Source organism: Rhopalosiphum maidis, chromosome 4, assembly GCF_003676215.2.
Source record: "Rhopalosiphum maidis isolate BTI-1 chromosome 4, ASM367621v3, whole genome shotgun sequence".
NCBI classification, from domain to species: Eukaryota; Metazoa; Arthropoda; class Insecta; order Hemiptera; family Aphididae; genus Rhopalosiphum; species Rhopalosiphum maidis.
In genome coordinates, this window is record NC_040880.1 from 45575929 (window position 1) to 45590101 (window position 14173).

The 14173-nt window shown below is 24.4% G+C and overlaps 2 protein-coding genes across 3 annotated transcripts; one reads left to right on the forward strand and one right to left on the reverse strand.

Annotated features, from left to right (window-relative positions):
- Window positions 1–581: 581 nt before the first annotated feature.
- Window positions 582–3730, forward strand: LOC113558496 (ubiquitin-conjugating enzyme E2 J1-like). Its single transcript, XM_026963966.1, has 5 exons — window positions 582–798; window positions 2583–2788; window positions 2847–3037; window positions 3109–3223; window positions 3302–3730. Exons 1-5 carry the CDS (start codon window positions 768–770, stop codon window positions 3500–3502), a joined length of 744 nt encoding a protein of 247 aa, XP_026819767.1. The 5' UTR covers window positions 582–767; the 3' UTR covers window positions 3503–3730.
- On the reverse strand, window positions 3674–9680 carry LOC113555660 (NFU1 iron-sulfur cluster scaffold homolog, mitochondrial-like). Of its 2 annotated transcripts, XM_026960141.1 has the most exons (7): window positions 9532–9680; window positions 8961–9436; window positions 7875–8016; window positions 7544–7793; window positions 7368–7471; window positions 6314–6430; window positions 3674–3843 (listed from the first exon to the last, which is right to left on the reverse strand). In XM_026960141.1, exons 2-7 carry the CDS (start codon window positions 9005–9007, stop codon window positions 3739–3741), a joined length of 765 nt encoding a protein of 254 aa, XP_026815942.1. In that variant the 5' UTR covers window positions 9008–9436; window positions 9532–9680; the 3' UTR covers window positions 3674–3738. The 2 variants fall into 2 exon arrangements, with proteins under 2 accessions (XP_026815942.1, XP_026815941.1); XM_026960140.1 differs by having other exon boundaries at window positions 8961–9655.
- Window positions 9681–14173: the final 4493 nt, after the last annotated feature.

Consider the following 14173-nt stretch of genomic DNA (forward strand, 5'->3'; position numbering starts at 1 on the left):
TTTATAGATTATTGACAATATATTTCTATCGATTTTAAAACCCGTTCTTTTCCTAGTCAATCAGATCTTGGTTAGGTAATAAGGTTATTTATTATCAGACACTGGTTATGTGGAACCGCAATTGTGATTAAGAATTTTAGATCTTTCATTCATTTTAATCATAGATCTTATACAGAACAGATATAAGGTCTATAATTTTAATAGAAACAAATCATTATTGTACCTATTCATGCATTTAAAACATAGACAATAGACATAATAAAATTATTAATTTGTCATTTTAAAATGTATATGAACTGAGGTTCAAATACATATTTAATATTACTGAATGTTTGAGATAGAAGTATTCAACAGACCAAAAAAAAAATTCTCAGTTGTGACTACTTTTAAAAATTACAATTAATCCACTTCTACTTTGCAATTTCATTTCACAGATTACTCAATTAATATTTAAAAAATAAATATTATATTTACCAATTCCTTATCAGTTTTAGCTAAATTTAGGGAAGAACTGATCCATCACATCAAACATTTGAGATAAGCTAAGGTATATACTTATCTATGAGTAAAGAGAAGTAAGGGAATAAATATTATTTAATAAAATAAACACAGATACACAATATCACGATAAATTAATACTAATATTTGGAAATAACACGTAACTAATATTTTGCGCGTAATTCTTTATTACTTAGTAATTGACTTAAACTAAACTTTAAGTGAAATAATTACCAGTGACATACCTACCTATTTAATTATTTGTTAACATGGAGCCTCAATATAACAGTAAAAGTACAGGTAAGCAAGTAACTTGTTTCAAGTAGCAAGTCATAATTAAAAAATAAATAAAACCTATTGCTTTCATCTTGATATTGTTTTCATAAAACTATTATTTCTCAAAAACTATTTATATAATATATAATTAAACAAATATAAATATTAATATAATAATATCCAATCATCATTGTAGGAAAATAATCAATTATATAATAAATGTTTTTGTGAATATTTGAAAATATGTTTACCCAGATTTGGGTAATTTAAATTTCCCTTTCATTTTGAAAAAATACAGTTTTTACTGATTTGATTTCAGAAGTATTCTTTTTATTGTCAAAATCACAATTATTACATATATTACCTGTAATCTGCATTTTTGACTTCTAAGTGTAGTTATATAATTTGGGATACTTTTTTTGTCATGTTTTAATATTGAGAATATGCCACACCCTCTATTTAATTGTATGCTATCTATGAGGATTTTCAGACGGTCATGAATTAATAACCAAAATGGTCCAATTCGTGAAGTATATTGGAATAAGAATACCTGATGTTCAAAAAAGGGACAATACTATTTTAAATGGTTAATGGGTTTTAATAGTCACTAGGGTAATCCTTAGTTTTCAATTTTAAATTTTTCCAGTCGATCCCCCTAAATTAGTTCCAATATGCATTAAAATAAATTGTATAAAATTTCATGTCGATTGATTCATAGGCGTGCGCAGATTTTTTTTGCAGGGGATGCTAATATATTTAAAAATAACTCAATTTTTATCTCCCTTCAAAGAAACATAAATCAGAATTTTTTTTTAAAACATGTATTACATAACTACAATGTTTTCAAAATAATAGTCAATATGAGTAAAAATATAATTTTAACTGTGCATTTTATTACTAATATTAATATGAAATTAATTTATGTAATACTATATTAATAGTTCTAATCTTCTGTGTAAAGTTTTTTATAAATATTTAATATATAATAATTCCCACTGCGCACGCCTATAGATTGATTAAGTTTAACCCCTGCCCCAAAACCGTTAAAGTTTAGAATCATGTATTTCTTCAGAATAGCATTATTATTAATTTTTTAGATTTTAATATTTAAAACACTCCATATAGTTTACTTTGTATAATTGTATAAGATGATTTAATTAAATTGAAAAAATTATTGTTTTTAATATTTGTTTTAAAACATGTTAAAAAATAATTATTCCATTACAGTGATTTTATTACTATTAGAAACATTTTCCGGTACTGTGTGACAACTTGAAGCATATTCTGTTTTTGTTCTTTGTTTTTGTACTTATTCGATTAAAATCTTCAATTAATTTGACAGCTCGTTCCACAGTATCATTTACAACTTTTAACTTAGTTACTATTTGATATCCTTTTTTGTATTCTAATTTATTTTGCAATAAATGAGGTGGTGATTCAATAATACTTAAATTAATATTGTATTATTAAGTTTAATCAAATAGGTACAAAAACTGGTCCATTTTGTGCCTGTCTGTACAAAATATTCATTTTTAGCAATTTGTATTTCTATGTTAATGATCATTATTCCATATATTATTATATTATATATATAATTAGTAGTAATAAGCAGATACATAAATGGTCTGCATCTTGCTCCTTAACTACTTTTATATGTTTGATCATCAACCACATTTTTTTATATTTACCATGTAACAACTATGTTAAATATAAAATTGTAGTTTATATTATTAAAGATTTAGTATTTAATTATTAATATTTATTAATACTTGAAGTGTTTTTAATTTCTTAATTTATTTTTATTATAGCTGTGAAACGTTTGATGAGAGAAGCAAAAGAGTTATCAGAGCCAACAGATGAGTATAGTGCACACCCATTAGAAGATAATTTATTTGAATGGCACTTTACTATGCGTGGTCCACAAGCATCAGAGTTTGATGGTGGTATTTATCATGGTCGTATATTATTACCAACTGAATATCCGATGAAGCCACCTAACATAATATTATTAACTGTGCGTAATATTTAGTATAATTTAACCATATTTGTACATAATATTATTAATCATGTAGCCAAACGGTCGTTGGGAAACAAACAAAAAAATATGCTTAAGCATTTCCAGCCATCATCCAGAAACTTGGCAACCGTCTTGGTCAATTAGAACAGCTTTATTAGCATTGATTGCATTTATGCCAACTAATGGCCGAGGTTCATTGGGAGCTCTTGAATATACGCCCGAAGAAAGATTAAGTCTCGCTAAAAAGTAACTTATTATATTTAGAAGAAAACTTTATCATAGAATACTTATTAATATTCATATTATTTTTAAATTAGGTCTCAGAATTGGATTTGTGACTGCTGTGGTAAAATATCTAATTTATTAGCTAATAATAAAGCAAAACCATTGACAAAAGAAGAAAGTGAACTTATCAATAGTGTTACATTTAAAGTAATTAAAAAAACATTTTTATTTTGAAATAATGAAGGTTTACTGTAAATCACAATAATTATGTCTATTAATCATTAGGGAGAAGATACAGAAAAAGTGTCCAAAACTTCTGACCAACAAAAACAAGAAGTAGAAGCAATCAATGAAGAACCAGTAATAAATAATATTTCACCCAACTTTTTTAAAGACGCATTATGCTCAGATATCGGAATGTATCTTATATATTTAATTATTGCACTCATTAGTATATTAGTAGCAAGACGTTTCTATAGTGCTTAATTTTATTGTCTTAAACATTTATTACTACAACTATTATTAAATTATTTAAATAAAACATTTTACCAAATATATATAATATGTATAATATTATAATAATAAAACATTTATTGATTAGTAAAATATATAATGGAAACCACTGCACTTTAGATATTTTGATAATGTAGTTCTTGATAGATTACATTTATAGAAAACTATGAAAATGTTTATTAATAAATATCTAAGATTAAACTTGGTTATTATTTTTCTTTTTCCTCACTCTCTTGCAACTTCTTTTCAAATTTTTCAAATTCGACTTTTGTTCGTATTTCAATTTCATCTTCAACTTGTTCGACCGCTATCACCTTCAATACATAATTATATATTATTATTATTTATTTTACATTGTGATACTAATTTTATTGCATTAACTAAACATGGTTATAAATTGTATGCTACCTGATCTCACCAAATACCATTTTATTAATTCTGTTGAAATCATGGATGAAATATATGAAATCATCATTTGTTCTTACTGTTTTTTTTATTTATTATTTAAATTTCTTGATTCTTGAATATAAATACTACATTGACACAGTTATACTAGTTTTTACAAGCATATTATATTATTTATAAAATATTTTTGACTACTGTAACCTGGCAGAGTACAAACATTTTATGATTTGTATTTTAATTATCTGTAGTTTTATTTATTTACTAAGTATTAAACATAATAGATGGTGGAACATTTATGTATTTAAAATTATAAAATCAATTTTATTAATCATAATTTATAATATTATACTATTATATTGGGGGAATTCTTTTATCAAACACCACTCATTATTTTAAAATGTATTAATGTTATTCTAAAAACTTTATAAAATAATTTCCAGTTAAAATTAAGACAATAATTTTATTGTTATAAACTATTAAGCTTTTTTAGTGATAACATACATTTTTCAATTCATATTCTGAAATAGAATATTTTTCGGGTTATTTCTAAAAATGAAAATCGAATTACTTAACAACTAGTTTATGAGTTACAAGTATTTAAAGTTTAAGTAAGAACAACATTTTGTGCAGTATCCCTGTACTTTGCTACTCTGCTCACCTAAACTTTAAATACATAACAACTAGAGATATGCGACTAAAATTTTAAAAATAAGATGTTTTTTTACTTTATAATTTCATCAAAATGAATTTTTTATATGCATAAATATTCTTTTTTGATTTTTCATAAAAATGTATTAAATATTGAAAAACCAAATAAAAGTAATAGTTAGTTAAATTAATCCCAATATTTAAAAAAATTCTTCAGTCATATTTAATTTATAGTATGGTTATATACTGGTGTTTATTGTTTAATATTATACTTTATATGGGTGATTGTAGCATATAGTTACATACTTAGATTTATGAATTCAAAAATCAATAATAATAACATGATTGAAACAATAAATTTAAAAACTAATTTAGTAGAAACTGACAAAGGTCAAACATTTTTTAAATTTGTTTACAAAATATTCTTTAATATTGAAATATGCTTTTTATTTGCTAAACATTTTGTATATCAGTATATAGAAAAATTAATCGTTTAGAAAGCTTATCTAATTTGAGTTTTATACTCTCAGAAAAATCTGGTCTTCTATAACTCATAAACTACTTATCCAAATTTTGATTTTTATGTATTGAAATACTCCAAACAATATTTTGATTCAATATATGATAAAAAATATAAAAACATGTTAAATAATGAGTGTTGTTTGATAAAAGAATCGCTCTGTATAGATACTGTTACTACTATATTATGTTTAATAACATATAAGTACTCAAAGTCTAATGTAATGGCCGTTTTAACATTAAAAAATAAAATGCTACACTTTTCATAAAAATAAATCAAAATATAGATTGAATAATGAAGTATTAATTTAATAATATATACATATACATATTATCATATTGACTTTTTATAATATAGAAAAATGTTTCTATCTTTAGAATTTTGAGGGTGGTATCTGGCAGTAAGGATAAAAATGCATTCTGAGTCAAAATGTTTCAAAATTGAATACTAAATCCCTTAAAAGTTTTTTTATAGAAATTAAAAATATTAGAATTAATTATTAAACATTTATTTTCTACAAATTTCAAATTCAAATATTAAAATATTATCAAGGTATAGGATTGTTTTGTTGATTAGATTATTTTTGGAGGTTTAAAAGTTAAATGAATATAAAAACATATTATAAATGTTAAATAGTATTAAATAATATATAATAAATAATAAATATTTATCAATTTAGGTACAAGGTACTATTATCATTATTATTGAATGATGTGAATATTTTTTGGTAAATTAAGTAAAATACCTTAAAAAGATAGACAAATGCATATTTTAAGTTATAGAGAGGTTTTCATATATAAGATTGCTTTTTTTTTATTACTTTAATATTTTTTAGTGTCCATTCTTAAATTAATGATAGGTTATTTTAATAAGTTTTGGTAGTTTAATGCCCATCTTGATCATATCTGATTATTAGTCATTAAAATATGAAGTAAGCTAAACGGAATTTAACGGCTATTGTAAATTGTATAAATAAAAAATAAATATATATATTTATATTGTAACAATATTTTATACAAATTGTACTGAGGTTTACTCAGTACAATTTGAATAAAATTTGGTCTCGCATAAAAAAATTACAATTTACAACTCTTATAACAGAAATATAATAATATAATATTTATTAATTTTCTTAATTTAAAATAGTACGACATAGTAGCCAATAGGTTTTAAAAACTTATAAATTATAATAATTTTTTTGGTTTAATTACCTCGGGTATATAAAATTGAAGCATGTTCTGAACTCCACTTTTTAAGGTTACTATTGAACTTGGACAGCTAGTACAAGATCCTTGTAATTTTAACTTGACAATTCCTGCATCATATCCCTGAAAACATACCAAAACATTAAACTTAGATAAACTTATTAAATTGTAATTATGCTGCATTTTATTATGCTATATGTTAACTGATAAAATATGGATCATAAAAAATAATTAACATTTAACATTAGGTATTTATAATTATAATAATTCATACATCATTCTTATAATACAATATAACAGAATTCACTGGATAATCTGATGTAGAAGAGTCGATATATTAAAATCTCTACACTAATATTTTAACACCGAAATTATAAAATAAATATTATAATTAATATGAATGATAAAGAAAAAATTTAATTTTTTTAATTTTAATTTAATTAACATACAGAATATCAAATTCTTAAGTATTGTTTTTGATAAATATTATTGTTTATTATATTTTTCTTTTTTTAATTATACAAGTGCATATTTAGATTAAATAGAGATTTGAAGTATTTGAAATCTTTATAACTATAAGATGTGGGCAAATGGGAACTTTAATATATTATTCAAATACTAAAACAACTTATATAGGATCTTATATCAAATTTTCAAGAATTTTTACCCGACGAATAATATTTTATTGACAAATATAGAAAAACAATAAGAAAAATTAGTAATTTCAAGTGTCTATGAATAGCTCAGATTAAAAATATTTTAAAAAATTATTTAGTAATACAAGTATCATTATACTTTGTGAACATTTGTGAAGGAAACGCTAAAATCAATTTTATTCAAAACTTTTCCTTATTATTATTCTACCCAATTATTTTTAAAATACAGAGAATTTTTTATTTTAACCTTTTTTAAGTATAAATTAAATATAATTTTCAATCAAAAACTATGCTGAAAGTTGAAGATTAAAGTATTTTATCATGAACACAGGCACAAAAAAAAAGTACATTAATGAAAAATTACATAACTCTGTATTAGTAATCTTAATAAAAAAAAAATTTACTATAAAAAGAATATCACCGCCATCTTCTTGTACAGTAGGTCTAATTCTGCTATCAAGAAGTTCTTTAATCATCATAACAGTTTCATTATCATCTTCATGAATTTCTTATAAAAAAACATTTGTATAAAATTAATGAGGATATTCATAAATTATATTCAAATCATAAATTAACTTACGAGTATCACTAGTTGGTTTAACATCAGTTAATATAGGCAAGCCACTTGCAAAAAAATCCATAATAGTAGCATAAATTTCAGGTTTAAGAACCATCCATTCTATATCATCATCGGCTTTTGTCAAAGTAATATAATCTGAACCAAAAAAGACACTTTTTACCCCTTCAACTCTAAATAAAACTTTAGCTAAGGGACTGCAGTATGCTGCTGTAGCAGTAGGAAAATCCATTGTATGACCTTTTTCTAATACCTGTATTAACAAAAACATTTTTATTTCATACCATCTAACAGATTATTTTGATAGTAGGAAACAGATATGTTCACGGCTCACCTGAACACCAGGTAAAAACTTGACACTATTTGGATTAGGTGTATCTTGAGTTTGTATAAACATAGTACGAGTTGGTGTAAAAAAAGTTTGCTGTTTTATTTTAGGAAACAGTTTGGAACTAGTTGCAATTGATTTTTGGGCACTAAACATAAAATATATCATTAGCACACAAAGATAAATTTAATATTTAGTAATGAACTATTAACTAATTATGATTTCAATAAGTGCAGTATTCTTCTAATTTAAACTTCATTTGTCAAGACATTTATTTATTTATATTAAAATTATATGTATACAACGTTATTTTATTATCCTAAAAGTTAAAAATTAAGCTATTGATACAGTAATGAGATTCAAAAAATAAAATGTATAAAGAAACCAATTTAAGTTATTTTAATACAGATTTTTAATAAACCAAGATAAAATTCGATATGGTCTGAATTAGTGAGACTACTGTAAAAATAAAATGTTATCTAAAGCACGAAGGAGAAATATCTCATTTTTCAGTCAAATAACCTGTATTTCAGTACTAATTCATGAACAATTTAAAAGTTTCCATATTTTAATGTATTTATAAGAAAACTTTTCAACTTAAGCAAGAAAAGTACCAAAAAATTAAAATATTGAAAAACCATTTTAAATAGTGAATTAATACATGTTAGACTATACCTGGCTTATTATTTTTTTATTATAAAATTGTTTGGCAATAATTCTTGAATATAACCAAAAATTTATTAAAATATATTGAACAATGGAAAAATAAATGTAAAATGACTAAAACATTATTACTACCATAGAAAATAGCTTTTTTATTAAATTTGTCATATATTTTTTTAATTAAATGATTTTCTATTAATTCAATATCCATAAATCATTGGTTTAATAAAATTATATTTTACATAACTATTAGCTTAAACATAATACTTATGCTATAAAGTATAATTTTATATTTCTAAGAACGAAAACGAATAAATAAAAAATTATAAAATATAGGTAAATCTGGTATATTAAAATTGTAATTTTTAAAATTTTATAAAATAAAATTGATATCAATTAGTTTTTTTTTGTGTGTATATTTTTACTTACTTTAGCAACATTGGTACTACATTAATTAAATGCATAAATCGCCTCATTTTCTTAAATGTTGAGGTTTTGTAACAATTATTATTAAAATAAATATGAATTGGTGTACCTATCTGAGTTAATTATCTAAGATATTACAATGAGTAGGTAAATTCTTCAACAGAAAATATTTTTTCAAATAAATCTATTAATAAGATTATATCCGAATGTAACAAAATTAATTTTATTTTTTACTATGTATACTATAGAAGAATAAAAACGATAATCGTTAGACGATCGGAGAAAGATTAATCTAAAATAATTTTATTTCATTTATTATATGGTTAACTACGGCGTACTCGATATAATTATGTATTATAAATACATGAACACTTCTTAAAAATTCTCTATTAAAATATTGGATTTTTGTTTTTTATTGCACGAAACTACGAAAGTAGTGCAGATAATACATCTAATATCTTATCATCAATTGACGGATGCTGAAACATAAAGTTAAACCATTACTCCACATATTATGTCTAAATAAATATACTGCATAATAATATAGTCATCTGTGTATTATCACAGGTATTACCATAAGGACATAGGATATAAATTGAAGTTGTAACTAGCTATATAATATTATATATTTATTTTATAGTTTAACGAGGACATCATAATATTATGATAGACATAATACCATAGACCTTATACTATAAAGTCTATGGTTAATACGTTGAAATTGTGATTAGTGATAACGAATAATATATTATCTAAGCTCCAAAAATGTTAAATGATAATAAATACCACGGTTGTAGATTTCAAACGTGATATTATTTACCAATAACACAGTTAATACCACAGGACAATACTAAAGAATAAAAATACACACCAGGCATGTATACATTGGTGGGGGTGTTGTTGAGGTTCACCTCCCCAGAAATATTTTTGAGTAACGAGGAAATAATTGTTTTATTATGTTGAGACACTATTTGGGAACAAATGGAGTTTAGTTTCAACACGATTTTTTTGATTTTTCTTCCCAAAATGTATGTTTTAAACTTTAAATTTTTAAAGCACTGAATACAAAAATCTTATTAAAAAATTATCGCAAATCACTATTTTGGAAGTTATATCTTTCCAAAGTTTACGATTTTACGCATTTACGCATGCATGCGCGAAACGCTGTATACTTTGCTTTCCTACGTTTTCATATTGGATTGTTGCTTCTTGGCTCTTATTAATTATGTTATTTTATCTTGTTATAATATTATTATCTAAAGTAATTTTGATGAAAAATTTAGATTATAGATTATTATATGTAAGGGGCCTCACTACTGCCGTCAATTTGAGCTCAAAAGACGTTAAGTTTTGACAAAATTAAAGTTAGTTTAAAATGTTAGATTTTGATTCTGAAAAAAATTCTGAACTCGGCAGAAAATTGTCTATATATCGTACGAAATACTTTGTAACAATTAAATCTTATATTCTAATGAAGTGATAATACAAACTTGAAAATAGGAATTTTTTCAAATCATAATATTAAATTTAAAATTGAAATTAAAACTAGAATATTTCGTACAATCGACAGAAATTTGTCTGCTGAATTTAAATATTTTTTCAGAATTAATATCAGAAAACGTTAACCAACTTTAATTTTGTCAAATCAATAAGTAAGTTAAATTCATATAGTGAATTTTTATTGTTATTGAGTTATTGACATGTGCATGCGCGTACTCCAGCCGGTACCCGCATCGCATTTCACTCACACCATTGATTATAAATTTATAATCAATTCTCAAACTAACAATCATTTACAACTAACACATAGATCTCGGGCGGCTAAGACGAGATTAAGAATTGCCTAAATGTTGTCCCTTAAATAATAATCGTAGCGAGGCCCCTTAACGATTAAAAGGCAATAAAACTGAGAAATAATAATGTTTTATTTTCGTGAATAAATCCTTCATAATAATAAAACTAATTAACACAATATCACAACTCGATATCACAATATCCCAGTGGCGTAGACAGTAGTAGTACTGAGGGGGCTCGAAAAAATCGAGTGGGAACTAAACTGAATTTATACCAAAATGAATTATTTTTTTTTTTAATTTATCCTGTGATTTAGTTATTAATTATGACTGTATATAATAAAGTAAGACTAAAATGCACTTTTCTAGTTTACCACCAAATACAAATTTTTCGTTTTTTACTTAAAGCGTATATTAGATAACGAGTTAGAACAATGATGCAATCAGAATAATTTGTTAGTCAAATTTAGTTTCGAAATTATGGTGATATGACGTCTAAATAATTACTTTTTTACTTTAATTATTTGTACATCTAGATTTTTACCCAAAATCTAAAAGACCACCCTAATTCATTAATTCATCAAATGACCTTCACTATTATAGTATTATCCCAAACATTTTTTAATAAATAAAAGATAATTACTCGTGTTGGTCACGCACGGGGCACTGCACAAATTAATTTTGGAATTTTTGATTTACAAATATTTAGAACACACGGATAATTTTTATATAATGAATAAATTAATATCTATTCTATAATGTGTATGAATTTTTCTCACCTAAATTCATCCTTATTATCGTCATTATTATACAAACGTCTGCGATCTTATTATTAATTGTAGGGTTATAAAGACTACCTGACAAATGTAGTTCTTAAAAACTTAGTAAATGGATCGATATTTAACGACTAATAATTAATGTTGTTTTAGAAAGATATCCGAAAATATTGATTATTTATGATATTGGGGCAATGAATATTTCACATGTCATCGCCATATACATATAGCTTTAGGCATAGTCCACAATTTAAATACCTAATTTAATGTTTTGATATTATTATCTTGTCCCATTTTTTGGCAAGGCATAAACATAATAATAATTTCGTAGTTTTTTCGAAACTAGAAAAAATATTAAAAATCAGGAAATTTATGAAATAAAAATGTTAAAACGTCAAATTTCCAGAAAAAAAAATTCTACAAAATAGCTTCAATCTTCAATTTTTTAAATTTTTTACCAAAACATAAAAATAAATTAAAACATGAAATATTTGTAGTTCTTGTCTCTGCAAATCTTATTAAAAACTAGAATTATGATATCTCCATTATTTCAGGAGATATCGCAATGGGTATGAATGGAATTTGATGCTGTGTTTGACTTTTAAGTGCTTATAACCTTCGTCATTTAAACAATCATATATATATGATACCTCAAAACAGTACCTAATGTATTAATTTTTTGTTTACAGTTATTTTTAAAATACCTACTTTCCAATAATCGAAATGATTATATTTGGTAAACTTCGATCTTGAATCTTTAGGAATATTAAATAAAATTTCCTTATCCATTTTCTTCAACGGTTACTAAAAAAACGTCGATCAGTGTCCTGCTCAATGCCTCAAAATACCCAATTTCCATTTATAGGTGTTTTCGTATAATGTGTATACATGATGACCACTGTGGTAATTTTAACCCTAAAGAATTCGCTTCCAATTCTAGTTAATAAAAATGATGTGGTCAAAAGTGACCTCTCGAGTCTCGACAAAAATTAGACGAATCATTAACCATAAAGTATGTCGACTTAGTATGCTAAGTTCTTCAATAATGAACGTCTGGCTAGTGAATGTTTAATCCATAGATATGTAAATAAAATAATTTTGGTTATAGGACCGTGGGTTTGGCGATCGGAGCCGACAGGCGAAGTAAGTGACTTTGTCTTATACTAGGTTATCATATTTTGTGTATATAAAAAGAATAAAATTATCAACTTCAAAACTAAGTTCGACCGACTAATTCTGATTACACATTTGTTCTTAAATAATTATATACGTAAGTTTCAAAAATAAAAATTGAAAAATTTGCTCGGTGGTAAAGTGCATTTGTTTCAATGTATTCTTTGTAGAAAATTTAAAAAAAAACATCATAATTTATGGCTATTGGATTATATAGTTTTATAATTCCTCTTAGTATAATAATATATGATATATGGTAACAGGTGGAATAGTAAATAAATTGATTTAATTTTATAAATTTGCCTTGGCGGGAGGCGTGGCAAAATAAATTTACATTATCATAGTGAGAGGCACGAACTAAGATAATGTTATTAACTTATAACTTTATAATAACATAATATTCGTGAGAACATTTATATTTATTTATCTTTCTTGTATTACATGTTAATAAATTATATTACACGAGATCAAAATTGTGTGAAAAAAAATGATGAGATGAGATCGACGAACGTCGGATTGTGTGAAGGACCAACAATCGACATAAGCCATTAATCCCCACCACTTTTGTCATATGAAATTCAATAGACCCTGATGGCTGAAGATATAATAATATAAATAGGTACCTAAAAGATAAGATATTACTACATCATTTATTTATTGTTAATATTGACAAATAGTCTAGCTGTGTAGATCAGGGACGTCATTTCAACTTTTTTATTGTTGGTGCCAAAACTTTTGCAGGCCATTCAAATCATTATCAGGCAACATGAAAATTTTTTTTTGTGGATAAGGGGGGGAGGTTGGTGGTTAAGTGGTGACAAAAAAAACTGAAAAATTTTTGTTTAATTTATTTAATAAGTCACCTATATTTGTATGAAAACATCACAATATTATTACTATTTTTGAAGAACTATGTGTAGGTACTTTTAATGAATTTATATTATACTGTGGATACCAGTGGTATTTGGTAAGTAAATTAATGCTTTTAAAAAAAGCACCTTAATAATACTTATCCGAACCTAACCAATACATTGTTTCTCCCTTCACACTCAAAATAAATAATATAGCTAAACCTGAAATTTGTTTTATGGGTTCCCTTGTTACTTAATTCATATTTCTAAATTTTTCTACTTTTAATTTTAATTGAACTGACATTTGACGGTTGTCGGGTTGTATAATATTAAATATTAAGCAAATATTATTATTATTGTATATATTTTATTAAGAATTTCACTTCTTTCTCGATCATGACTAGATCAATCGTACTCTCGATGAACTTAAATTGGAGGTAGGAAGTAAATAACATTGTGACAAGGTTAAAAATGTAAATAAATAATATTCTATGGTTCTATTTTTAGACAATTTTTTCCCTTTTGATAGGAATTATAAATTAAGTTGTTTTCTTATTATAACGAGTAGGGAGATACCGGAGCGTGATAAGAAATTTACCCACAGCTATATTATATATATCAGT